General features: G+C 44.0%; 1 protein-coding gene across 1 annotated transcript; it reads left to right on the top strand.

Moving 5' to 3' along the window:
• Positions 1-5,923: 5,923 nt before the first annotated feature.
• Positions 5,924-13,184, top strand: LOC120929286 (keratin, type II cytoskeletal cochleal-like). The gene is made up of 8 exons (XM_040340612.1): positions 5,924-6,157; positions 8,897-8,957; positions 9,046-9,141; positions 9,234-9,398; positions 10,421-10,546; positions 10,926-11,146; positions 12,071-12,099; positions 12,990-13,184. The coding sequence occupies exons 1-8, from the start codon at positions 5,976-5,978 to the stop codon at positions 13,151-13,153; spliced, it is 1,044 nt and encodes a 347-aa protein (XP_040196546.1). The 5' UTR covers positions 5,924-5,975; the 3' UTR covers positions 13,154-13,184.
• Positions 13,185-27,153: the final 13,969 nt, after the last annotated feature.

Genomic DNA, 27,153 nt, shown 5'->3' with positions numbered 1-27,153 from the left:
CGGCAGGTACACAGACAAGGACGTGGATCTGTGTGTGTAAACACACAGATCCACGTCCTGTCAGGGAGAGAAGACCGATGCTGTGTCCCTTGTACATAGGGACACAGATCGGTCACCTCCCCCAGTCAGTCCCCTTCCCCCACAGTTATAAACACTATGCAGTGCACACATTTAACCCCTTCCTCGCCCCCTAGTGTTAACCCCTTCCCTGCCAGTCACATTTATACAGTAACCAGTGCATTTTTATAGCACTGATCGCTGTATAAACGTGAATGGTCACAAAAATGTGTCAAAAGTGTCGGATGTGTCCGCCATAATGTCGCAGTCCCAATAAAAATTGCAGATCGCCGCCATTACTAGTAAAAAAAATGTTTTTATAAAATCAGAATTCTGTCCCCTATTTTGTAGGCGATATAACTTTTGCGCAAACCAGTCGCTTATTGCGATTTTTTTTTTACCAAAAATATGTAGAAGAATACGTATTGGCCTAAACTGAGATAAAAAATATTTTTGAAAAAAAAAAATTGGGATATTTATTATAGCAAAAAGTAAAAAATATTGGCCCGGATTCAGATAGGAGATACGACGGCGTATCTCCTGATACGCCGTCGTATCTCTGAGTCCGACCGTCGTATCTATGCGCCTGATTTATAGAATCAGTTACGCATAGATATGTCTTACATCGTCGTATCTTAGGCTGCAATTTCACGCTGGCCGCTAGGTGGCGCTTCCGTTTGTTTACGCGAGGAATATGCAAATTACTATTTACGTACATTCAGAAACGAACGACCACCCGGCGCTTTTTTTTTTTACGTCGACCGGCCGGCGCATGTGCAGTTCGTTCGGCGGGGGGACGCGCTTGATTTAAATGATACACGCCCCCTACCCGCCGACTTTGAATTCCGCCCGGTGATTTACGCTACGCCGCCTCAACTTTACAGGCAAGTGCTTTGTGAATAAAGCACTTGCCTGAAAAACTTGCGGCGTAACGTAAATGACATACGTTACGCCAATATAAAGATCCGCTCTCCTATCTGAATCCGGGCCATTGTGGGTTTTTTCAAAATTGTCACTCTTTTTTTGTTTATAGCGCAAAAAATAAAAACTGCAGAGGTGATCAAATACCACCAAAAGAAAGCTCTATTTGTGGGGAAAAATGGACGTCAATTTTGTTTGGGAGCCACGTCGTACGACCGCGCAATTGTCAGTTAAAGCGACGCAGTGCCGGAAGCTTTCACACACCAGTCACACTGTAGCCTGCACTGCTGACCGTGTGCAGTCACTACAAAAATAAAAAAGCTCATAATCTGAGCAAACAAAAAAAAGCACTCATTTGCCCTGTCGTGGGCCAGGCCTGGTGCCACGGCTCCGGCTCCTCAGTTGTCTGGGGGGAGCCTCGGGTGGGGGGGAATCAGGAGGAGGATCATCCCCTGGTCTGTCACTCCTGGCAGATGCTGGCTGCCTGCCCTCCAACGCAAGGGCAATGCGGGTGAAGACAGCGTTCGTCTGCGCCTGCATCCGCAGCTGGCGGGTGGTGGTGTGCCGCTGGTGGTGCCTGGTCTGCTGTCCCTCCGCCTCCATTGCAGCAGTGTTGGCCTGTATAGCCACTCCCAGGCTCTTCACCTCTGCCACAAGGCCTGCTGCTGTGGCCTGCAGCTCCCCAATGCAGGTCACCATAGCAGCGCAGTTAGCACTCACATCCTGCAGGCTGTCAGAGATTGAGGTGCTCTGCTCAGCCTGCTGTGTGAGGCACTGCTGCACAGTGGCTGCGGTGCCCTGCACAGCCACTGTGCATTCAGCCTGGGTCTTGGCTGAAGAGGCCAAGCTGTCTGCCACACGGCGCAGTTCACAGGCAATAGCATCCATGTGGCGCGTCTGGCGGGCCTGTTCCCTCGCAAGCCCTTGTTGTAGGGATTCGGGAACACCCCTTGTCTTATGCAAAGCCTTCATGGGGGGAGAGGCTTGGGCCCGTCTGTACGGGGAGGCCCTTGAGGGGCTTTCCCTGATGGGGGAGGCCCTTGAGGGGCTTTCCCTGATGGGGGGGAGGTTGACGGGCTTTACCTGATGGGGGGGAGGTTTGGGAGGGTCCAGGGAAGATGTTCTCTTCCTCGAGGTAGACACATCCCTCAAGATCCACATGCTCCTTCTCAACTTCCTCTAGAGAGGTGTGGGCACTCTCCTCCGGGGATGGCGTGGGTCGTCCAGCAGCTGACGATGGCCACGCTCCCTCCAGCACATCTGTGGATGACACAAAGCATTCACATGTTGGTGGACCCACACACTTGTCACATGTTCCCTTCTACCCCCTCACATGCTACACACCGGATAGGGGATAAAACACACTTACCTGTCCTCAAGGCCTGGTCACCGGAGTCAAAGCCCTCCAGGCCCAACTGCTCCCTCTCCAGACATCTGGCAATCACCTCCTCACCGGCAGTGAGCCTGATAGTACTGGCTGGTCCGCCTCCCGTGCCCCTGGTGTGCCTCTTCATCCTGGCCAGCTTATCTCTGACCAGACGACGCAGGTCATTTATTTTTTTTACCAATGTCCTTAGAGGTTCTTCGCTCATGTCCAAGGGCATTGACCTCCAGGGTGACCTCCTGGAGGATCTCTTCTTTCCTGACCTTGCTGGTCATGCCACGCTGTGCCCCATGGAGGTACACATCGTACCTTGAGATGGCAGAGATCAGGATTGCCTTCTCCTCAGCTGAAAATATTTTTTTCCTCCTCTCCCTCTCAGTCTCTGGAGCAGACATCACTCAGAACGCAAAAGTACCTACACCACGGAAGACAAGCTGCTGGTGTACTTTTGCGCTCGACGGGCGCATGTCTGGGTGTATTTATGCTCTGGGCGTAGGCAGTGGGCTGGCGTATCTTAGGGGTTATGCCATGCGTAGTTGTGAGCATGCGCAGAGGGGTGCGGGACATACGTTCACGTCACGGCACATGTGCCGTTTAAGATACACCGGACGTAAACCACTGCGACACGCTCGGACCATCATTTGCATGGGGTCACGCCCGCTTACACTTACTCTGGCCTGCGCCTTCGCTGGCTCATCTTGGTGAGCAATGGCTTGCTGAATGCAGTGCATGCCTCTCCGCGCTGCGCCGGAGTAGCGTAAAAACGATACGATACGCCGGCATAAATATGCGCCAATGTATGTGAATCCGGGTCTAATTGTCCAGCAATTTGCACTTCACTTTCTTCTCACCTGCAGTCATTTTCTTGACCCAAGTCTATACAGTATATTACTTCCTGCCTGATGCCTGTCCATCCTGTTCATTTCAGGCATTCGGCTTATTGCACTGCACAGCATACACGCATCATTATTGACTCTACAGGTATTTTCCACATTAGTTTTTCTCACTGACACGCACTCAGCTTTACAGCAATTCCTTCTCCTTTTAGGCACCTTTTTCCCTCTTCTCTTTTACTCCCTCTTTCTTTCTTTTTGTCTTTTTCTTTCAAACACAAATAGCCAGATTCAGTATCACTTACGATGGCGTATCAGTAGATACGCCGTCGTAAGTCCGAATCTGCGCCGTCGTATCTTTAAGCGTATTCTCAAACTGAGATACGCTTAAATGTTGCTAAGATACGACTGGCGTGTCTCCTACGCCGTCGTATCTTAGCTGCATATTTACGCTGGCTGCTAGGGGCGTGTACGCTGATTTACGCCTAGAATATGTAAATGAGCAAGATACGCCTATTCACGAACGTACTTGCGCCCGATACGCTGTTTACGTAAGGCGTTTTTCAGGCGTAAAGATAAACCACCAAAAAGATGGCGCAGCAAATGTTAAGTATGGACATCGGAACAGCTGTCGTATTTCACGTCGTTTACGTCGTTTGCGTAAGTCATACGTGAATGGGGCTGGGCGTAGGTTACGTTCACGTTGAAAGCAAGGAGTGTTTGCGACATGATTCTGAGCATGCGCGCGCATGCGTCGTACCAATGGCCCTCATTTACATGGGGTCACGAATCATTAACATACAACACGCTCCCTACCTGCCTATTTTGAATTAGGCGGGGTTACGCCGGGCCATTTGCGCTACGCCGATGTAACTTAGGAGGCAAGTGCTTTGTGAATACAGTACTTGCCTCACTATGTTACGTTGGCGTAGTGTATCTGAGATACGCTACGCCCGCACAAACTTAAGCCAGTCTTACTGAATCTGGCTATAATTGTCCAGGAATTTGCACTTCACTCTCTTCTCACTTGCAGTCATTATCTTGACCTAAGTCCATATATTACTTCCTGCCTGATGTCTGTCAATCCTGGGTGTGCGCCTCTGTGTGTGGGGAGCCGTCTGCTTTTATCTTTTATCTTTTTTATCTTTACAGAAGCACAGATGCGAGTAGAGGAGAGCCGGTCGATTGCTCCTCTGACAGGGGGGGTTTGTGCTAATCGATTATCAGAACAGCCCCCCTGAGGATGCCCACACTGGACCACCAGGGATGCCCACCACAGGTATGCCAACCTAGACCACCAGGGATGACAATCACAAATAATGGATGCCAATCAGTGCCCACAATGGGCATCACTGATTGGCAGGCATTATTGTTTGGAACTCATTGGCATCCATTAGTACAACACATACATTAGTGCCACCTATCAGTGCCCATCTATGCCCATCTGTGCCACCTATCAGTGCCCATCCATGCCGCCAATCAGTGCGCATCCATGCCGCCTATCAGTGCCCATCCATGCCGCCTATCCGTGCCCATTCATGCCGCCAATCCGTGCCCATCCATGCCACCTATCCGTGCCCATCCATGCCACCTATCCGTGCCCATCCGTGCCGCCTATCAGTGCCCATCTGTGCCGCCTATCAGTGCCCATCTGTGCCACCTATCAGTGACGCATATTAGTGCCCATCATCAGTGCCCATCAATGCCACCACATCAGTGCCACCTCATCGGTGCCCATCAGTGCCCGTCAGTGCAGTACCATCAGTGCCCATCCGTGAAAGAGAAAACGTACTTATTTACAATGTTTTATAACTGAAACAAAAAAAAAAATTTCAACATTTTCTGTCATTTTTTATTTTTTTTTGCAGAAAATAAAAATCCCAGAGGTGATCAAATACCAGCAAAAGAAAGCTCTATTTGTGGGAACAAAATGATACAAATTTAGTTTGGGTACAGTGTAACATGGCCGCACAATTGTCATTCAAAGTGCAACAGCGCTGAAATTGGTCTGGGCGGGAGGGTGTATAAGTGCCCTGTACGGAAGTGGTTAAAGTCCTAAAGTTGTGTCCCTAAATGTACAATTTATTTTGCATAATCAACCAGTGCAGTTTGATGTTATTATGTATAACTGTCCCCACAATTATCAGCAGGTTTCTGCAAATTACTTAACATTATTTCCCAGTATATACTTTACTTAAAATGTCATACACAGCATGTCTATGAAAATATACTGCCCTTAATATAGTGACTATGAATTCAATAGGGCTGATTTACTAAAGGGTTTGAGAACTGTAATTCAAAAGTTGTGTTACTATTCACCTCAATTATCCAAACACGTGAAAAGCACCTGCACATTATTGTATATTTATAATTAACAGGAATTTGCTTTTCACGTTATTGAATAATTAAAGTAAATATAATTTTAGTGAAGATTTTGAACTCCTTTAGTAAATCAGCCTCATTGACTTTAAATCAAAATATGAAAACATAAGTTCTTCAGCCTCCTAAATGAACCAATTTCCACATGAGTGATATGCAGTTCATTCTAGTGAACTGTTTTATTAATGGAAAAATAGATGTGCATTCTCTGTAGTAAATTGTACTGTCTCAGACAAAGAACATAGAAAATATTCTAATAAAATGCTTTTGCCAATCCAATCTGGTTTAGGTTCATGTGAAAGTACATACAGAATATTATTGTATGTTACTCCATTTCTATACCCATAGACAATTATTTTATACTCTCAACACAGGTAAGATTTTTGGAACAGCAGAACAAGATGCTGGAGACCAAATGGTCTATTCTACAAGATCAGAACACAGCAAGATCTCAGATTGAACCTTTGTTTGAGGCTTTTATTGGCAACCTCAGAAGACAGCTGGAGAATCTGGAATGTGAGAGAGCTCGCCTGGATGCAGAGAGGAACAGCATGGAGGGGACTGTAGAAGAAATAAGGAGAAGGTACCAATACTATTACACACTAATGCATACATTTATGGAGTACCCTGCATCTAACGGTAAAGCTTTACCCTCTCCATGTTTTGGGGCCAGGCTCAGACTGGCAATGTGGAAATTCTAGTATTAGTCCTTAAATCCTAGCATCTAATTCTTAAAGCAGAACTAAGCTCACAATTAAACTGCTTCCCAAAATAAAGCTTGTTAGAAATGTTCCTTATGTTATTAAATCCTTAATCAAAATCCTTAAATGAAACACCTACAGTGTATGCTACATTTAAGGCATGCCTCTGGTGGTAACTGTCACATTTGCCAGTGTGTTTATGTCAGCTCTCAGCATAACTTTCACTCAAATGGTGGGTGTTATAGCTGTGTAGCCCCAGAATTTGAGAATCCCCAGATATTTACCACAAAATATGTTGATTCAAGTCTGCTGATTAAAATCATATCAAAGTGCAACTTTCAGGTAATGTAGCAATATGGTAAAACTCATATACAATTTAGTAAATCTTTATTCCTTGTTGATGCTACAATGCATGCAGGGGGAAATTGGCTTACAGAAATAATTTGCACAATATTACAGTAAGATTAAATCTTGTTGACGTGGGCACAAATGATTACAATGGCGACATTTTCATATTTGCTTCCAAATTAAAATTGAAGATGACATTGTATTCACTTACATTCGCAATTGATGCAAACATCATCCCAATCATCCAACCATCATTGTTGTAAGGATTTTGGAAGGGAAAATAATTTTTTGTTTAATTTTTATTAACAATTTTTTTCTCCATGAAGGGGGGTCTGGATCTATGAAGTAGAGACCAGATCCACACCATCATGCAGCTGTGCAGCCGCAGATCATTTTTAATAGTGATTTATTGCTGTCTGCAACAGCCCTGGCTGGGCCTACATACTAAGAATAAGTGCAGTGACGTGACATTTCACTTCCGAAGTAAATACTAAACAGAAGCATAGGGGTTGATTTACTAAATGCAAGTAGACTGTGCACTTTGAAAAGTGCAGTTGCCCCAGAGCTTAGTAAAAAAATGCATTTTTGCTTGCACCTGATTGGATGATGGAAGTCAGACGAGCTTCTGCTCATTTACTAAGCTCCAGAGCAATTGCACTTGCAGAGTGCAACTACACTTTGCAAAGTGCACAGTATTTTTGCCTTTAGTAAATCAACCCCATAGTGTTGGCATTCGTTTCTGCAGTACGCTGCTAAGGAATTGACTATAGAAGCATCAGAGGTCCAGGAGATGATCATTTTAGCTCCAGGGCTTAGAACTGAATGCTGACTGTCATTGACAGCCTTCAGTTTCAGCACTGGGACAAATAGTGTAACAGCCGCTCCTTCGCTGGCTGTTCCTTCTATTAACAGGCGCCTTCGGCGCCGTAATGCGTTCCATGCTGGAGCGCATACGGCGCTCATGCAATGACGTCATCGCCCCGCACCATGAAGCGTTCCAGCGTGGAACGCGGACGTGCCCCGTACATGGCGCTTTGTTTGAATTCAGTGCGATGCACTGCACCTGATCTCCTGCCTATAAAGGCATCCAAAGGAGATACAGCCCCTGTTCTATTATTGTCAGCCGTTCCGGCCACGCTACTACAATGGGCAACATTATGGCCAGCTAGCATCAGAGCCTTATTGAGTCGAGGCGGCCTTCGCTCCCCATGCTGCAACACCGCTCCAGGCAACAACTACCTCTTTAGTGCTATTGCACCTACTACTACACAACATTGCTGGGGACAACCTTGAGGCCTTTGCTGAATACCCTACACCACGGAATCCCTATCCTCTACACTGAAGCCTACACACGGATAAGTAGCTATTGTGCCATAGGAAGATCTACTGCTTGTGTTCCATCTAAAACAATTGCTGTTATTTATTATGTCTTGTGGCTATCAACATACTATTTTGGATATACTGTTGTGCTAAGGACTGTTTTCTAATGATTATCTTAAAGGGACATTTACCCTCAAATAATCTGTGCGATATTTGCCGCTCATGTGCAACTATTACTAACTCAGCTATATTTGCTTCTCAAATGCAACTATTATTACCTGAGCTATATTGCCTCCTAGATGCAATTATTAGTTGTCGCTACAACTCCTATTTACTATGTGTACTCTCAAAGTACCTAAACTATAAATTGCTACTAATATGTAACTACTAGTTGTCTCAACAACGCTTATTTACTACGTGCTGACATAAGTGCTACGTGTATATGGGCCTATCCCCTAAAGTTGCGGAACATGTTCGCCTAAACTTTCTATGCTAGGGGTTGACGTATACTATACCTTCTCCCTTAGTCACCTAATGCACGATGCTATTTAACACTCATAATCACTAGCGTACAATTGTGCATTGCAATCTTTTAGTGCATAATATAATTTTAAACGCTAACCTCTGGTCGCATGTTGTAATGCGTCCATTTTTAGTAGCTCAACGCCTTTCTTTATGTGACAGAGAGATGATGTAGAGATCCCCCAGGCTCCTGTTTGTGAGGAGTGACGCCTGGGGCTAATACTGAGTTGTCACATAGAGAATCGCATTGAAATCCTTGCATCCGCAGTTGTGGTTCACTCCCCTTCACCAGTGCTGTTACAAATAGTCACTCTACTCACACCATTTTAATTTGGCACTGGGGACTCAAGTGGTTTAGAAACAGTTAATAATTTACAGATTGTTTAGTATGTAAAGGACATATGTAAAAATAAAAATTTGTCTTTTTACAGATATGAAGATGAAATCAACAGAAGAACAGGTGCCGAGAAAGAGTTTGTTTCTCTGAAGAGGGTAAGCATTTTAAAATTAGTCACAGCTTTCTGTATTGTCTGTTAAAGCAACACTAATAAAACAAATAACTCTGTATATCTAACTTTAGGATGTTGATGCTGCTTTCATGACTAAAGCTGAACTTCAGGCTAAGGCTGACTCCCTGAGCGATGAGATCAGCTTTCTTAGGACCCTGTATGATGCGGTAAATATTGATCCTTTCGTGTCATAAGCACATTTCTTAATTTATTTATAAAGCTGTACTGTAGTTGCTGTACATATTTTCTAAATTTGCAGGAAATCAATCAACTCCAAGCTCAGATTTCAGACACCTCAGTTCTTGTGTCCATGGACAACAGCCGAGACCTAGACATCAATGGTATCATCGCTGAGGTCAGAGCTCAATATGAAGAGATTGCTAACAGAAGTAGAGCCGAGGCTGAAGCCATGTACCAATCCAGGGTGAGTTTGTTACAATTGGAGCTACAAGGCAACAGGTATCACCATTCATTGTAATTCAGAATAGATGTAAGCAGTTATGAATAGTTGAATAGTTTGAATAAGTGCTTGAGAGAAAAATGGTATATGTTCACCACTGCCGATATTCTGCCATGGTTTATTTTAAAACAGTATAATAATTTAATGAGACTAATGCTGTCAGTACAGTTATCCAGTGTAAAAACATTATTAATGTGCTGCCACCCGGGTAGCTTGAGCCCATCTGTATAATAGATCATAATTTAAAATTTTGATTTCAGGCAACCCTTTTCCTTAAAAACAACATAATATGCTATGTATAGTTCAGCCCAAAGTTAAAATGCATTAAAGAGCAACTCTTCCAAAACATTTATTATACCACATTTTACAGACCCATAGATGTGATGCCTGCATTTGTTTTAATTTTGCCCTTTTTTTCCTTTTTTTTCACTTGGCAATACTGCAAAAAAAACTATTCTTTCCCTCACTCTACTGTTTCTATGCAGGGAGCCATAGTTTTTACCATTACTTCAAATATCTATCTCTATTACATGTAAGTGGATGGGATTAGTAGTTTACAGAATGAAGAAAACATTGTTTGTGCGCTCAGTTCAACTCACTAGAAGTAACCAAGACACTGCATTTCTGGCAAGACCAACACATTTTCTTTACTTTCTGAAAATGTTTTCAGCATGAAAAAGAAAAATGAATGCAGCCACCACATCAAAGTACTGGTAATCTGATACATATATATATTGGGAGGGGGGTGGGTTAGATATAATTTAAACATCCGGGTTAATCTTTTTTTCTGGTGATATCTTCTACCTATGATAATTCAATATAAAATAGTAGTTTTATATCTTGATATAATAAAAAAAAAAAAACAGTTTTCCTATAAGACATGAGCCTTCAAATAAAATGGTGCATGGAATAACAAATGGAAATAAAACATTTGGTGTCCACAAATATTCAGAATTTTCTTCTTTTTTTTTTTTTATTATCCACAGTTTGAAGATCTGCGAATGGCAGCTGGAAGAAATGGAAATGATCTACAGAACAGCCAAAATGAGATTGCGGATCTCAATCGGAGAATTCAGAAACTTAAAAGTGAAATTGAATGTGCCAAATCACAGGTATAAATCCAGAGTTTGTTTTATAATTGTATGACCAACTTTACAATATTGTTAGCGCCTCTGATTTCATTTTTTTAACAGTTTCACTGCGCTTGTTTAGATAAATGTTTAATGTTATCTTTTTCCAGATTTAGACTGACCAGAAATGTCTTTTGTTTCACATTTTTAGATTGGATATATAAAAAAGTATAATTTCTTTGTAATTTGTAGTTTATTGTTTTCTTGTTGATATAAATGGAACATTTTCAGCACTTGTTTTATTGAGATAATTTTTGCTCATCAATATTTTGTTAAGCTTATTGAACACAAATAAAACAAAACAGGAGATACTCAATTTATCAGATTAAAAAAAGAATACATGTTATTTAATCATTTCTAGCGTGCTGCAATTGAAGCTGCCATCAGGGAAGCTGAGGAAAGTGGTGAAGCTGCTGTCAGGGATGCCAAGCAAAAATTGTCTGAATTGGAAGCTGCCCTACAGAAGGCCAAACAGGACATGGCTCGCCAACTAAGAGAATACCAGGAACTGATGAATGTTAAACTGGCTCTGGATATTGAGATTGCCACATATAAGAAAATGCTGGAAGGAGAAGAGCACAGGTATGTACTTCAGATGTCAGGCAAGGAACATGCTAACTGGGAGATAAAACAAAGAGATTACTTCATCAGTCTTCTGCTGCTCTTTTAATATCCAATGCCTGGATTGGGGTAGGGAGTTGGCCTAGCTGTGTTATTTAGCTGCATCAGAGAAAGTCAGGTCACCATCCTGACTGTGCTGTGTGGCAGAGCCAGAATGTAAATGTCAGTATGGACCTCAAGAGTAATAATCTGGGGGTCTGCAAAAGTTATAAATTCCTCCAGACATAAATATGTTTGCTAATCTGTCACAATTGGGCAGCAATATTCAAATGGACAGGTACTGTATGTAAGGGTCAGAAGCGAGGAGTCTGTATTTTCTTATGTGTAAGATAGCAAATATAACTTGCCACAAATTTGTGGCAGTGTTGATTTGTAAGTCTGTTAACTTGCTGCAAATTTTCACCGGCAAGTTGTACACTTGCAGAGCACTTGAAGCACAAGTTCGAGTTGACACTTCCAATTTGTAGCAAATTAGCATCGCAATTCTCTAACAAGAGCAAAGTTGCATTGGTGAGTCTACTGCAAGAGCTCTGCAAGTCTACAGCATGAACATTTAGCCACAGTGACCCCTGTGGTGGGATGATTATTGCACAACATAACTGAACCAGAACTTGCAGCAGAACTGCAGAATGTTTGCAAAGAAAGTTGATCTGGAGCCCTGCAATGCGGACTTGCTGCAATTGTGCAACAAAGTTGTGAAGCCCGGCAAGTCTAGCCATAGCTTAGCAAGTCATTTTCAAACTTGCAGCACAATTGCTTGTTATCTGGATTTCTGCCTGATAGTCTGTTTATTTGTTATTTACCAGTTAATGTTCATAGGTGTAAGAATTTTTTTACAAAATTAAATTCATGCTAATTTTTTTTATAAATTTTCTCTTTTTTCAGGATAAGTGCAGAGGGACATGTAAACATTTGTAAGTAAAACGATTAGTTCCATTTATAATAAAAACCTATGTGCGAATTCACATACAGTATTGATGTGAATTCTATGCCTCCCACATTTATGCCGCATACAGACGGTCGTTTTTTGTGATGAAAAAAAACGAAGTTTTAAATCATGAAATAAAACGACGTTTTTGAAACATCATTTTCAAAAACGATGTTGCCTACACACCATCGTTTTTTCACAATGCTCTAGCAAAGTGAGGTTACGTTTCACCACTTTTTTCCATTGAAGCTCACTTCATAACTAGCTTCTGGGCATGCGCGGGTTTAAAAACGTCGTTTTAAACGTCGTTTTTTGCTACACACGGTCAATTTCTGTGAAACAAAAACGACGTTTTGAAAAACGACACAAAAAATTCGAGCATGTTCGAATTTTTTTTTGGTCGTTTTTTTGAAGACATAAAACGACGTTTTGCCCACACACGATCATTTTAAATGACGTTTTTTAAAACGTCGTTTTTTTTCATCACAAAAAACGACCGTCTGTACGCGGCATTAGTGTTGGAAAATTTGGAATTATAGTTTATTTACTAATGAATAATTTATCATTTATATTAATTATTTTTACCACAGATACTATACTTTAAACTATTATGTGTTAATGATTTTGGGATTAATAATACTGTGCACAGATCATGATGTACAGTTTTTAATTTCAGCCAACCACAGGCCACCTGAAACTAACTACATCTATCTTTATATTCTAAAATATAGAGATAAAAGGACTAGGGAGGGTGGGTTAATGAATCTTTAATTAAAGTAGCACATTGTCTTCTGAATTACATTGCCTAGACATGTTTACATATTGCCTGAATTGACAAATCTTACCATATTGACATAACCTATCCATTTATTTCAGCTGTCCTGCACTCCAGTTGTGGAGGAAAACACCATTCTTCAGGAAAGTCCCATGAAGCTAGTGGCCACCACCACCAGCACCACCATCATCATAAGGGAGGGTTCAGCTCCAGAAGCCATGTCCCCATAAGCAAGCATCACTCCAGCCATAGACATCACTGCTAAAGTGAAGACCTATATACAGAGATATGATGAAGCTGCTCAATATATGCAAGGCATAAAAGCCTACTTAGAAATGTAGAAATCTCATTTTCATATTATGTGTATATATGAATCAGGGGTGCTGGCTTGCTTATTAGTGTAGTCTAAATATAATGTTTGCTGTATATATTTGTGACATTGTATGCTGTAAATGCTTCAATAAACAGTAATCCATGTTCCGACAACTGCTGTAATTATAAATTTTGACACTAGCTTAAATTACATTTCCCAGAGAACATTTACAGTAGTTGCTGATTTACAATTCTAATTTTGACCACTGGGAATATAAAAATGGATGAAGAGACAAGCTCAGCTCATTCCCCCTTTATATTACCCACATTTATACAGAAAACACATATTATGCATGTCTGCTAAGCATATTTTACCATTGTCAGTAATTCTTGTCCCATTAAAGTCTACTGTTTCATGTCCCATTCACACACTTTAGTGCATGCCCTGGTAGATGCAGATTAACCTACCAGCCGGACAGAGGCGTCCCTAGGGGGGGGCAGAGGGGGCCCTGACCCCCCCCAACATCATGCTGTGCCCCACCATGTGCCCCCCCCAAAAATTTTTTTTTTTTTTCAATTTTTATATTTTTCTCCCCGAGAGGGAGAGTGTCCCCGGTAAGCTCTGCGGGGAATTCCTCCCCCTCCCTGTGCTCGCCGACACTGCATAATGCGAGCACTCACACAACCAGATATTCTAGCCTGGGCCGTGTTTAAGTGTGTGCACTGCAGACTGCAGTACACTGTAATCACTGAACTACATTATTTCCATCCCTTCTGTCCCCCCTGATCTGTCTCCCTCCCCCTCTTCTGTTCTTTCAAAACATTCACAATTTACTTTCACTTTCAGTTAGGCAGATAATATATGGTGCAAATTTCTTTCCTGCATCCACAGATTGCAGGAAAGAAACTTGCATGATTCCCCCATCAACAGGCAGTGGTATCCCTCCTGCCCAGCAATTGTATTCTCCCGACAAACAGTGATTATCACTAGTGGCTATACAGCAACCACTAGTGATAATTATAAGAGAATCTGCTCATTAATGGTTCAAATCTCAGCCAGTTTCTGCTGAGATTTAAACTGTCTATGGCTGGTCTTAGCTCTTAGGCAGCCCATACATTGATTAGCCCTGTGGAGTGTCGGCTTCCTGGCGTGATCGGGCATGTGGGATTTCAAACACACCCGAGCCCATCTCTATTGGTTGTAGACAGTTGAGCTCCCTGCAGGTTGCTTAGCAGCAGTGGACCTTCTCTGACATGCTGATCGGGATGCAATCCAGGTGATGCTCCCAGTCAAATCCTAGTCATAAATATCAGTGATTTTATTGATCAAAGCCCACACTTTACAGGCATAGAGCCCACATGGCTGCTGATCATACGGTTGATTATATTTATGTGGTTGTACTCTTGATGCTAATAAATACTGTGTTTATTAGATCTGACTGGGAGCATTACCTGGATCACATGCCGATCAGCATGTCAACAGAGAAGGTTATACAGCATTACTGCTGCTAGGTGACCAGCTGGGGGCTCGGCTCTCTATAACCAATAGTGCCAGCCTTCCCCTGCATGCACCCATAATGTCACCAGCACTAGGTCCTAATAGACTGCTGCCGCTGCCAAGGAGACAGACGCCAGACCAGATAGCAGGGACAGGACAGCTGGGGAGTGGCAGAACACCAGGGCCCGGTGGCAAGACAACCTTTGCAACCCTGATAGTTCTCCCACTGCTTTGGACCCTTATATTTTCTTGGTGTGCTGGTGACATATCTCTTGTTTTCTGCCACCCTGGGGGGCCCCAGTATAGTAGGAAGGGAGCTCACTGCAGAACATGTGAAAGGGCCCATAGTGGGATCGTAGTAAAGGGCCCCAGGATATATATATATATATATATATATATATATATATATATATAATTGCATTTTATAGTTGGCCCCCCTACTTTTGTCCCTGTCCCCCCATGTGCCCCCCCCTAAATATGAAAGCTGGAGACGCCACTGCAGCCGGACCAGAATGGGGCTAACAATCAGCTCTAGAATAACCTTTCTCTAACATGGTTCTGTGGCACCCTAGGATTCCTGCTAAGATTATTATTATTATTTTCATTTTAAGATTATAATTGAAAATAATGTTGATGCATAGAACAAAGGGTACCGGTATATAAAATTGATCTTCCCTGGGTCTCAAATATAGGTAGGTTACATTGTTTTTGTCTTGTATCCTCTGTTCCTGGTTCTGGTATTTTAACTATGGTCACCCGACTTTGACATCTTGCAGCTTGACAACTGCGTGCCCACTGCGCATGCGCGAGCAGCGCTGCACATTGAAAATGGTCCTGCAGTCTTCTGGGACCTGTCATGTGTGCCAGAGGACTGCAAGAGGGAGGGGAGGAGGAGAACTTCAGCTTCTGATTGCCTAAGCAGTCAGAGCGAAAATTGGAATGAGGCTTTAAAGCGGAACTTCACCTTTTGGGTGTAGCTCCCCTTTAAGCGGGAAATACATAGATGAATTTGCATGTCATTTATTCTGTTATTTTAGTTTTTTGTATGTATAGAATCTTGGGCCTGACCAGTCCAGGAATTCTGAAACATTTCAGAATTGCCAGCACTGCCATTATGTTTTTGTTTTTTTATTGTGGAAGGAAACAATTACATACTGACAGAGAAAAGTTACAAGTGAACCCAGGACTCCAAAGCTGAAATATTGTAATGCATCACTGTAGTGGTGAGCAACTGCTCTTAAAATATGATATATGTTTCGGAATTTAGATTTCGGACGAAAAATACATTTATTTAGTTACTCCCGAAATTCGTTTTTATTTATTTTGTTTCATTAAAAAATGCATTAGTCCGTAAATCCAAATTAAATCTGTCATTGAAGGCTTATGGTGTCTGTCGAATGTTCTAAGAAGATTTGACGAAGCAGCTAAACTGTACGACGCTGCAATCATACTTTTCTGGTTGAATGCTCTGCCCACAAGCTAGAGTAGAATTCTAATGTTGCATGACTAGTAATAATTATATTAATTAATTATTATTACTAGTCAAACAAGGTTAGAATTCTTCTATAGCCTATGGGCGGAGCATTTGACTGTAAATATCCGCTCGGGGCAATCGTATGTTTTTAGCTGCTTCGTCGAATCTTCATGTTTCTATAGTGTCTAATCTTTTCTCTCTATGTTGAATAATCTTGGACTAATAGAGTTAGGTTAGGCACATTCAACCGCAGGTTCGACAGACACAAATCGCTATTGTCACTGTCATGTCGAATCTTCTATCCATATCGAACTGTTGTCACAATGATACGAAAATAAAGCATTTTTTTTATGGAATGATCGGATTTCGGATTCTGCGCATTCGTTATTGTTTGTTAAAACGAACACGAAAATCCCTGAAATTCGGACGAAAATGCATTCTGAAGAAAACGAATGCACATGTCTAATATGAACTGAAATGCTGAAGGAAAGTATCAATTTACCTCCCTCCAATTTCTAAATACATAAAGATTATTTAAGGAAAAAAAATTCACTTGGTAAATGAGGTGCAGCTAAATTCACTTCAGTCATCCAATCTTGTACAAGTAAAAAGGATTTTCTTTAATTTCCCTTACACAATTAGATATTCAAAGTGTACATAACCTTACATTTTCCACTAACCTAGGTGGATAGTTTATATTGTGGTTTACAATAAAGTCCATACCAATCCTGGACAAAGGTATATTAGATTAATGGTCACCTTATAAGACTGTATAAAGGTGAAGTTGAGATATAAACCTTAACTTCATGATATTCAGTTTCGTTAAAGGACATAAATATTAGCATTTTCTATTTGGAAAATACTATTTTCAATTTTATCTTCATTTACATAGTGACAATGATGGACAGTGCCTGCACAATGAGATCATTGGGCCAAATCCTCAGCCAGGCGGCGTAACTTAACTTTCAGCAGTTAAGTTACACTGACTTAAAGTTTTTACCTAAGTGCCTGATCCTCAAAGCACTTACGTAAAAATTTCAAGCAGTGTAAGTTAAGTGCCGCCGTCGTAAGGCGTTCCTCCTCTCCGGGGGGCGTTTACAATTTAAATGAGGCGCGCTCCCGCGCCGGCCGTACTGCGCATGCGCGTGACGTCATTTTCCCGACGTGCATCGCGCGAACGTAATTGACGCCGGGCGGCTTTGTGGATTGCGACGGGACACTAAAGTTACGACGGGTGAAAAAAAGACGCGCCGGGAAAACAAATAATTTTAAAAAAAAATGACAGCGTCGCTCGGCATGCATTCCTGAGGGAGAACTCCATGCCAATTTTCAATGAAAAAAACGGCATGGGTTCCCCCTCAGGAGCATACCAGGCCCTTAGGTCTGGTATGGGTTGTAAGGAGACCCCCCTCCGCCGCAAAATTGACGTAGGGGGTCCCCCTACAATCCATACCAGACCCGTATCCAAAGCACGCTACCCGGCCAGCCAGGAAGGGAGTGGGGACGAGCGAGCGCCCCCCCCCCCTCCTGAGCCGTGCCAGGCCGCATGCCCTCAACATGGGGGGGTTGGGTGCTCTGGGGCAGGGGGGCGCACTGCGGGCCCCCCCACCCCAGAGCACCCTGTCCCCATGTTGATGAGGACAGGACCTCTTCCCGACAACCCTTGCCATTGGTTGTCGGGGTCTGCGGGCGGAGGCTTATCGGAATCTGGGAGTCCCCTCAAATAAGGGGGCCCCCAGATACCGGCCCCCCACCCTAAGTGAATGGATATGGGGTACATCGTACCCCTATCCATTCACCTGGAGGCAAAAAGTAAAAGTTAATAAACACACAACACAAGGCTTTTTGAAATATTTTATTATTCTGCTCCGGACGCCCCCCCTGTCTTCGTTATTAGCTCAATTACCAGGGGGGGCTTCTTCTTCCACTCTCCGGGGGTCTTCTCCGCTCTCCGGGGGTGTTCCGCTCTCCGGGGGGGGCTTCTCCGGACTCCGGGGGGGCTTCTCCGGACTCCGGGGGGCTTCTTCCATCTTCTCCCCTCTTCCGCTCTTGACTCGGCGAACCCCGGTTCTTCTGCAGCTCTCCGGTGCCTTCTTCTTCAGCGCTGGCTGCCTGCTATGTTTGTGTGTTAGCTCGATTTCAAACAGGCAGCCGGCGCGGTCTTCTGTGACGTCAGGGTCTTCTGGTCTTCTGTTCTTCCTATGTTGCCTCGTCGCCTCTTGTCGCTGTAATGATGGAAGCGCGCCTTGCATCACATTTATATAGGCATCGCCGTCCCATCATGCTCCGGTAGGTACCCACGTGGTGGGTGCACGTGGGTAGGCACCCACCACGTGGGTACCTACCGGAGCATGATGGGACGGCGATGCCTATATAAATGTGATGCAAGGCGCGCTTCCATCATTACAGCGACAAGAGGCGACGAGGCAACATAGGAAGAACAGAAGACCAGAAGACCCTGACGTCACAGAAGACCGCGCCGGCTGCCTGTTTGAAATCGAGCTAACACACAAACATAGCAGGCAGCCAGCGCTGAAGAAGAAGGCACCGGAGAGCTGCAGAAGAACCGGGGTTCGCCGAGTCAAGAGCGGAAGAGGGGAGAAGATGGAAGAAGCCCCCCGGAGTCCGGAGAAGCCCCCCCGGAGTCCGGAGAAGCCCCCCCCGGAGAGCGGAACACCCCCGGAGAGCGGAGAAGACCCCCGGAGAGTGGAAGAAGAAGCCCCCCCTGGTAATTGAGCTAATAACGAAGACAGGGGGGGCGTCCGGAGCAGAATAATAAAATATTTCAAAAAGCCTTGTGTTGTGTGTTTATTAACTTTTACTTTTTGCCTCCAGGTGAATGGATAGGGGTACGATGTACCCCATATCCATTCACTTAGGGTGGGGGGCCGGTATCTGGGGGCCCCCTTATTTGAGGGGACTCCCAGATTCCGATAAGCCTCCGCCCGCAGACCCCGACAACCAATGGCAAGGGTTGTCGGGAAGAGGTCCTGTCCTCATCAACATGGGGACAGGGTGCTCTGGGGTGGGGGGGCCCGCAGTGCGCCCCCCTGCCCCAGAGCACCCAACCCCCCCATGTTGAGGGCATGCGGCCTGGCACGGCTCAGGAGGGGGGGGGGGGCGCTCGCTCGTCCCCACTCCCTTCCTGGCTGGCCGGGTAGCGTGCTTTGGATACGGGTCTGGTATGGATTGTAGGGGGACCCCCTACGTCAATTTTGCGGCGGAGGGGGGGTCTCCTTACAACCCATAACAGACCTAAGGGCCTGGTATGCTCCTGAGGGGGAACCCATGCCGTTTTTTTCATTGAAAATTGGCATGGAGTTCTCCCTCGGGAATGCATACCAAATGCCGTCGCTTGAATGGGCCTTTACAAGGTGTGACTAACTTTACACTTTGTAAAAGCAGCCCTAGTTTTACACCAGGCAAACTAACACTTACGGCGTAAAAACTAGGTACAAAAGCTTTGAGGATCGCCCTAAGTGCTAATTTGCATACTAACAGAGGCATTTCGACTCGAAATGCCCCCAGTGGCGGATGCGGTACTGCATCCTAAGATCCGGCAGTGTAAGTCCCTTACAGATGTCGGATCTTCTGCCTAACTTAGGAAAACTGCTTCTGAGGATCAGTTCCAAAGTTAGAACCAGAGATACGACGGCTTACGCCGGAGTATCTCTTTTGTGGATATGGCCCATAGTCTCCACTGAAAGCACATTTGGCAGGGTGAAACACAGGAAAGCAATTGAGAGACCGAGTATCACCCTATAAAAGGAAGTACCAGAAAAAAGACCATGATGGCAGGATCACCAGATAATATTTGAATGAGAGCTAAACATTAAAAAAATTAAAATAAAAAAATGACCTTTGAAAATATATGTTTCTTGTTCAATATTTTTATTGAAGTTTATCAGAACGAACAATCAAAAGAAAATAAAGGTTTACAGTATCTGTCATACATTAGGATATAGGAAATAGGATTGCATAAATGGGTACAAATGATAAAACAGTAATAACAAACAAGCGTTTCGGAATTTTGTTTTTGTCCGAAAAATACATTTATTTAGTTACTCCAGAAATTCGCTTTTATTTATTTAGTTTTTCATTGGAAATTGCATTTGTCCAAAAATCCAAACAAATTAAGGTTGAATCTGTCATTGAAGGCTTATGGTGTCTGTCGAATGTTCAAAGAAGATTCGACAAAGCAGCGAAACTGTACGACGCCGCAATCGTACATTTCCCGTCGAATGTTTCGCCAACAAGCTATAGTAGAATTCTAATGTTGTATGACTAGTAATAATTATATTTATTAATTAATATTACTAGTCAACCAACATTAGAATTTTTCTATAGCCTATGGGCCGAGTATTTGAACAGAAATGTATGATTGCAGCATCATAGAGTTTAGCTGCTTCGTCGAATCTTCTTAACCACTTAAGCCCCGGACCAAAATGCTGCCTAAAGACCCAAGGTGTTTTTACAGTTTGGGACTGCGTCGCTTTAACAGACAATTGCGCGGTCATGCGACGTGGCCCCCAAACAAAATTGACGTCCTTTTTTTCCCCACAAATAGAGCTTTCTTTTGGTGGTATTTGATCACCTCTGCGGTTTTTATTTTTTGCGCTATAAACAAAAATAAAGCGTCAATTTTGAAAAAAATGCAATATTTTTTACTTTTTGTTATAATAAATATCCCCCAAAAACATATATAAAAACATTTTTTTCCCTCAGTTTAGGCCGATACGTATTCTTCGACCTATTTTTAGTAAAAAAAATCGCAATAAGCGTTTATCGATTGGTTTGAGCAAAATTTATAGCGTTTACAAAATAGGGGATAGTTTTATTGCATTTTTATTAATTATTTTTTTTTTACTAATAATGGCGGCGATCAGCGATTTTTTTCGTGACTGCGACATTATGGCGGACACTTCGGACAATTTTGACACATTTTTGGGACCATTGTCATTTTCACAGCAAAAAATGCATTTAAATTGCATTCTTTATTGTGAAAATGACAGTTGCAGTTTGGGAGTTAACCACAGGGGGCGCTGTAGGAGTTAGGGTGCACCTATTGTGTGTTTACAACTGTAGGGGGGTGTGGCTGTAGGACTGATGTCATCGATTGTGTCTCCCCTATAAAGGGGATGACACGATCGATGCGCCGCCACAGTGAAGCACGGGGAAGCCGTGTTTACATACGGCTCTCCCCGTTCTTCAACTCCAGGGAGCGATCGCGACGGAGCGGCTATAAACAAATAGCCGCGCCGTCGTCCCGGATCGCTCCCCGAGCGAACCCGACCGCCGCATGTAGCGGGGGGGGGGGTCCCGATCGGACCCCCCACCCGCTAGAAGGCAAGGACGTACATGAACGCCCATGTGCCTGTACGTGCCATACTGTGGACGTAAATTTACATGCGGCGGTCGGGAAGTGGTTAAAACTATCAACAGACACTATAAGCCTTTAATGACAGATTCAACGTTTGTATGTTTTTCGATGTTTCGTCAAATCTTCGTCGTTCATGTTGAATTGTCAAGTTAGTTCTAGCTATTTTACTGCACCTCCTCTTTGGTTACAATCAGCCAATAACATTCATCATCATCATTATTTTTATTTTACTTCCCCCTCCCAATATCAGCAGCGATCTTTTCTCTCTATGTTGAATCTTTTCTCCCTATAATGTCGAATATTTTCTCTCTATAATGTCGAATCTTTTCTCTCTATAACGTCAAATCTTTTCTCTCTAAAATGTCTAATTTTTTCTCTCTATAATGTCAAATCTTTTCTCTCTATGTAGAATAATCTTGGACTAATAGAGTTAAGGTTAGGCACATTCGACCAACGAAAACGAAAGTAAAGCATTTGTTTATGTCGGATATTTTGTTTTTCGTATTCTGTGCATTTGTTTTCATTTGTTAAAACGATAACGAAAATACCTGAAATTCAGACGAAAATGCTTTCGAACGAAAACAAATGCACATGTCTACTAAATATAAGGTAGGGAGTATTGTCCAAATCTCCCAGACACCCCATATGGGAACAAACTGCGTCATGAGGAGAAGACAGCACAACCTACCTTTTAGCTTCAATAGTTGGATGTAGAAGATTGTATCATAATAGCCATAGAATAATCTAAGTGTGGAAGACTTTTCAGGAAAATATAGCCCAAATAACTGTAGCACCCTCTAGTGTGTGAGAGTAGGAAAATAATAGTTTAGCTCAGGGCTAAGCCTGAGCCACGGAATCTGGGTACGGGTTTACTCAAGTTCAGTACTGGGTGACAGCCCTCTGCCTAGAAGGTTGGAGAATCTTATAGAATTAGTGGGTGGAGGTTAGGAGTAGCTCCCTTGAATATTTATGGAGCCTCAGCCAATACTCAGAGGTAGGCTGGCAGTGGGCTGAGACTACTCCATAAATAGACATAGGCTATGCCAGTAGGGGCAGTCTGGTGAAAGATGGGGATACAGTGTTGTGGAGGTTGGCGATGGCACTTGGGGTTCCCTCTAGTCTGGGAGGTTCCCTGCCTTGGGCCGGGGCTCAGGTGCTGGAAGGATCCTGCTAAAACACACAGGAGGAGGCTTTCCTGGAGGCATGGAAGCAAGAGAGGACAGTGTGAGTAGTCAACACTGTTGGGGACTAACAAGGGGGGAGACTGCAACATGTAGCCAGTCTCACTGAAGACAGTGGTGCGCTTAAGTCTTCATCCTTCCATGAGAGATCTCCTGAGAGTCAGCCGGGTGGGCTGGTGAAGAGTCATTTAGGTTTACTGGTGTGGAGAGTAAGCCTGGATGGCTAGAGAAAGGGGCAGCTGCAGTGTAGTGACTGTTGAACGCCATCTATTTGATTATGTTACTGCCAGTTTAACGCCATTTACTTCTGTGTGAGTTACTGCCAGTTTAACGCCATTTATTTCTGTGTGCGTTACTGCCAGTTTAATGCCATATAGTTTTGTGTACGTTACTGCTAGTTTAACACTATATCATTTTTTGTGCGTTACTTGCTTGTTTACCGCCATATCGTTTTTTGTGCGTTACTGACAGTTTAACGTCATATAGTTCTGTGTGCGTTACTGCCAGTTTAACGCCATTTACTTTTGTGTGTGTTACTGCCAGTTTATCGCCATATAGTTTTGTGTGCGTTACTGACAGTCTAATGGCATATTGTTTTTTGTGTGTTACTGCCAGTTTAATGCAAAATAGTTCTGTGTGTGTTACTGACAGTTTATAACACTTAGTTCTGTGTGCGTTACTGCCAATTTAACGCCATATCGTTTTGTGCATTACTGCCAGTTTAACTCCATATAGTTCTGTGTGCGTTACTGCCAGTTTAACGCCATATAGTTCTGTGTGCGTTACTGCCAGTTGAACACCATATAGTTTTGTGCGTCACTATATGCTTGGCACACTAAATTAAAGTGTATCCGTGGAGTGTTTCTATGTAGTGTGATCTATGTACAGATTTCAACTTCTTCTTCATTTGCTTATAAGCACCGCTCCCACCAATAATGTCTGGGAGGACAACAAGGAGAGGAAGATGTTTTCTTGGCACTGTAAGGGGGCCAGCAACAAATGTGTCCACAGGCAAAGGTGGACGTGGCGGTCAGTCCTCAGACAGGGCATTGTTTTCTCTGTTTAGTGAGTTTGCCCGTGCTATCCAGCCACAGCATGAAGAGGAGGTGGTGTACTGATTTACTAAACCTTTCTCTTCCTCCTCATCCTCTGTCATGCAAGCAGAGACAAGTGTTGAAGTACATGCTGCAATATATAAACTGATAAACATACAATAAATTAACTATATAATTATTATCCCGAAAGGCGTTTACTACGCGTTTTTCTACGCCTATAATTAGCTAGTCTATTAAGATTCTGATAAGCACAATAATGTTAAGTTAGTTATGAAAACACACACACTGCTGCTAGTAAAAACAATGGCCCGGATTCACAAAGCACTTACGCCAACGTATCTCGAGATACGCCGCGTAAGTGTAAATATGCGCCGTCGTATCTATGCGCCGTGGCCACAAACTGAGATACGCCTAAAAATAGGCTTCATCCGACCGACATAACTTGCCTACGCCGGCGTATCGTGGGCGCATGTTTACGCTGGACGCATCTTGCGCTCCCATTGATTTCCTATTAAAATATGGAAATGAGGGAGATACGTTGATTCACGAACGTACGTGCGTCCGGCGCATGCTATACACGGTTTGCGTAAGTCGTACGCCTCCTTTATTCCCCATAAAGGAGGTGTAACTCAGCAGCATCCATGCAAAGGGCTGCACCAGGGAACTCAAGCCGTTGTATTTTATGTCCTTTACGTTGGACGTGAATATGGCTGGACGTAGGTTACGTTCACGCCGTAGGCAGTGATCCGTCGTATGTTAGGCATTCGTTCTGACGTGATTCTGAGCATGCGCACTGGGATGCCTCCACGGGACGGCGCATGCGCCGTTCCTTATTCGTATCTGTCTGGCGCTCGGCCCATCATTTGCATGGGGTCACGCCTCATTTGCATGTCTCACTTCCACTTACGACGACCTACGCCGAGGAAACCCAGTGCAGATTTGGGAGCAAGTGCTTTAATTCGGTGCTTGCCTTTCTGCGCTACGTCGGCGTAGCGTATATGAGATACGCTATAGCGGCATAAATATGCGCCGATGTCTGTGAATCCGGGCCCTAATATTTCATTTATTTCCCAAGGAAATAGGAATATACTAACATCACACACTAAACAGCAGAGTATATATACAAAAGAACATCAAAGATACTTATCACACATGGTTTTATTGGCTGGGTTCTGGATGGTAAAAGGGAACGAGCCAAGAGGCTCACATGAGTAGGCCAAGAAAAGGGGACAAGGGGACTCTTACTTTTCTGTGTGTGCCTTTAACATTCATTCCTCTCACCCATAACCACCCCCACTTGCCTCCTGTCCAATCAGATATTGCCAAGGTAGTCCATCTCCTCTCTTTGAAGCTTGTATTACACCAGGTGGGCTGGAGACAAGCCCTCTTGCTATGTACCTTTGCTTGCAGATTCTAATATGCTACAAAGCTTTGAATGTAAATTCCAGAACTATGATCTTAAACCATGTTGCCTTCCAACAAGTGTGCAATCCCCTGCAGTTGCCAGAGTGAATAAACCTGCCTCCTTGTCCACATATATTCCTGCCATAACCCCAACATCAGCCAATGAGGAGTCAGCTAAGTTATTTGACCACAGCGTCGGCCAATTGCCCCTTGATGATTCCCAACCATTATTGGATTCAGATGTTGGTTCTGAGATTGAGGATGACAGGAACATGAGCCGAGAGAGAGAGAGAGAGGAACACTGGTAGACAAATTGACATTCATGTTTCCCAAGCCACAGCATATTGCCAAGTTGTCTCCAGTGGTAATGATGAAAATGGAGGAGATGGAAATGATGACAATGATGAGGTCACTGATGCAACTTGAGTGCCAGATAGAGCAGAGCACAACCCCAAGAAGGCCGACATCAAGAAAAAGTAGAGAACAGCTACCCTATTCCATCACATTATGCAGCTGTTATCTCCAGGCCCACTCCCCAAAGCTCAGCTGTCTGGGCATTTTTCAGCACATCTGCAGCAGATCGCACTGTTGCTATCTGCAAACTGTGTCTCAGGCACATCAAATGTGGAAAAAACACCAACCATTTGGGTACCACATGCTTAACAAGGCATTTAACGTCCAACCACTCAGCCTGTTGGCAAGAGCACCTAAAAGCTACACAAAAGGGGCAAAAATCTGTCCCTCCTCCTCCTTACCCACTTCAGTCTGCCCTTGCTATGCCGAGTCATTACCTCTAAGCAGCCTCCATTGACAGGGATGATGGTACAGCACAGGGTGTCCCAGGTCCTAGCAGCTCATCTGCCAGAAGCACACCACCAGCTGTAGACTGTAGCCGGCAAATTTCTCTGCCCCATCTGCTACAGCGGAAAAAAAATACAATCCCTGCCACCCACATGCCCAGCGTCTAAATGCAAGATTGTCAAAGCTGTTGGCTCTCCAACTTCTGCCTTTTAGCCTGGTGGATTAAGCCTGCTTCCGCAATGTGCTGTACCACATTGGCAGGTTCCCAGTCGCTCATACTTTTCACGCAAGGCCGTTCCATCTCTCTACCATCACGTGAAAGGGAATGTTCTGGCATTGTTGGGCAAGGCAGTCAACTGTAAAATGTACCTAACTGCTGACACGTGGTCCAGCAAGCATGGACAGGGACAATATATTTTGTTCACAGCACAATGGGTAACGCTGCTTTAAAGTCGAAAGGATGCAGGACAGGGCTTGGTGCTGCAGCTTGTTGTGCTCCCACATCTCCATACAGCTGGTGGTTATGATGCCAGACCTGTGAGCTCTACCCCCTCCTCCTCCAGCTCCTCCCATGCCCTCCTCTGCAGAATTGTCCTGTGAACATCAGGACAACCCCCTAAGCGTTCAAAGGGCTATTCCCAGAGTCAGGCTAAAAAGTTCCATGCAGTGCTTTAGCTGGTGTGTTTAGTGGACAGGAACCACACCGGAGCAGAGATTCTTGCAGCTTTGCAGGGACAGGCCCAGAGGTGGTTCAAACCATGCCAGCTGGAATCAGGAATGGTGGTGTGCGATAATGGCTCAAACCTCCTGTCCGCCCTTAGACAGCGAAAGTTGACACATGTGCCATGCCTGGAACATGTCCTCAATTTGGTGGTGTAGCATTTCTTAAATACGTACCCAGGATTGCAAGATGTGCCAAAGCTGGCAAGAAGAGGCCGGCGGTCATACACAGCCAGTGCTCGGTTGGCTGAAATTTAGCAGGAAATCCACCTGCCTGTAAACTGCCTGATTTGTGACATGCTCATCAGGTGGAACTCAACTTTGTCAATGCTGCAGCTGCTATACATGAAGCAGAGGGTCGTAAACGAGTACCTGTGCGAATATGGCACAACAACAGGCTCAGGTCGCCTCAGCTTTTTTTCCCCGTGCCAATGGCTGAT

This window comes from Rana temporaria, chromosome 2 (genome assembly GCF_905171775.1).
Source record: "Rana temporaria chromosome 2, aRanTem1.1, whole genome shotgun sequence".
In the NCBI taxonomy this organism is placed as follows: Eukaryota; Metazoa; Chordata; class Amphibia; order Anura; family Ranidae; genus Rana; species Rana temporaria.
Note: the sequence above shows the minus strand (reverse complement) of the source record. Positions and strands in the feature narration are given on the sequence as shown.

Bases quoted from the DNA above. Each gene is read 5' to 3' on its own strand.
- LOC120929286 (XM_040340612.1), top strand. From the start codon at position 5,976: ATGCTGGAGACCAAATGGTCTATTCTACAAGATCAGAACACAGCAAGA. The intron at 8,958-9,045 runs GTAAGCATTTTA...ATCTAACTTTAG, and splicing joins AGTTTGTTTCTCTGAAGAGG to GATGTTGATGCTGCTTTCAT. The intron at 11,147-12,070 runs GTATGTACTTCA...CTCTTTTTTCAG, and splicing joins CTGGAAGGAGAAGAGCACAG to GATAAGTGCAGAGGGACATG.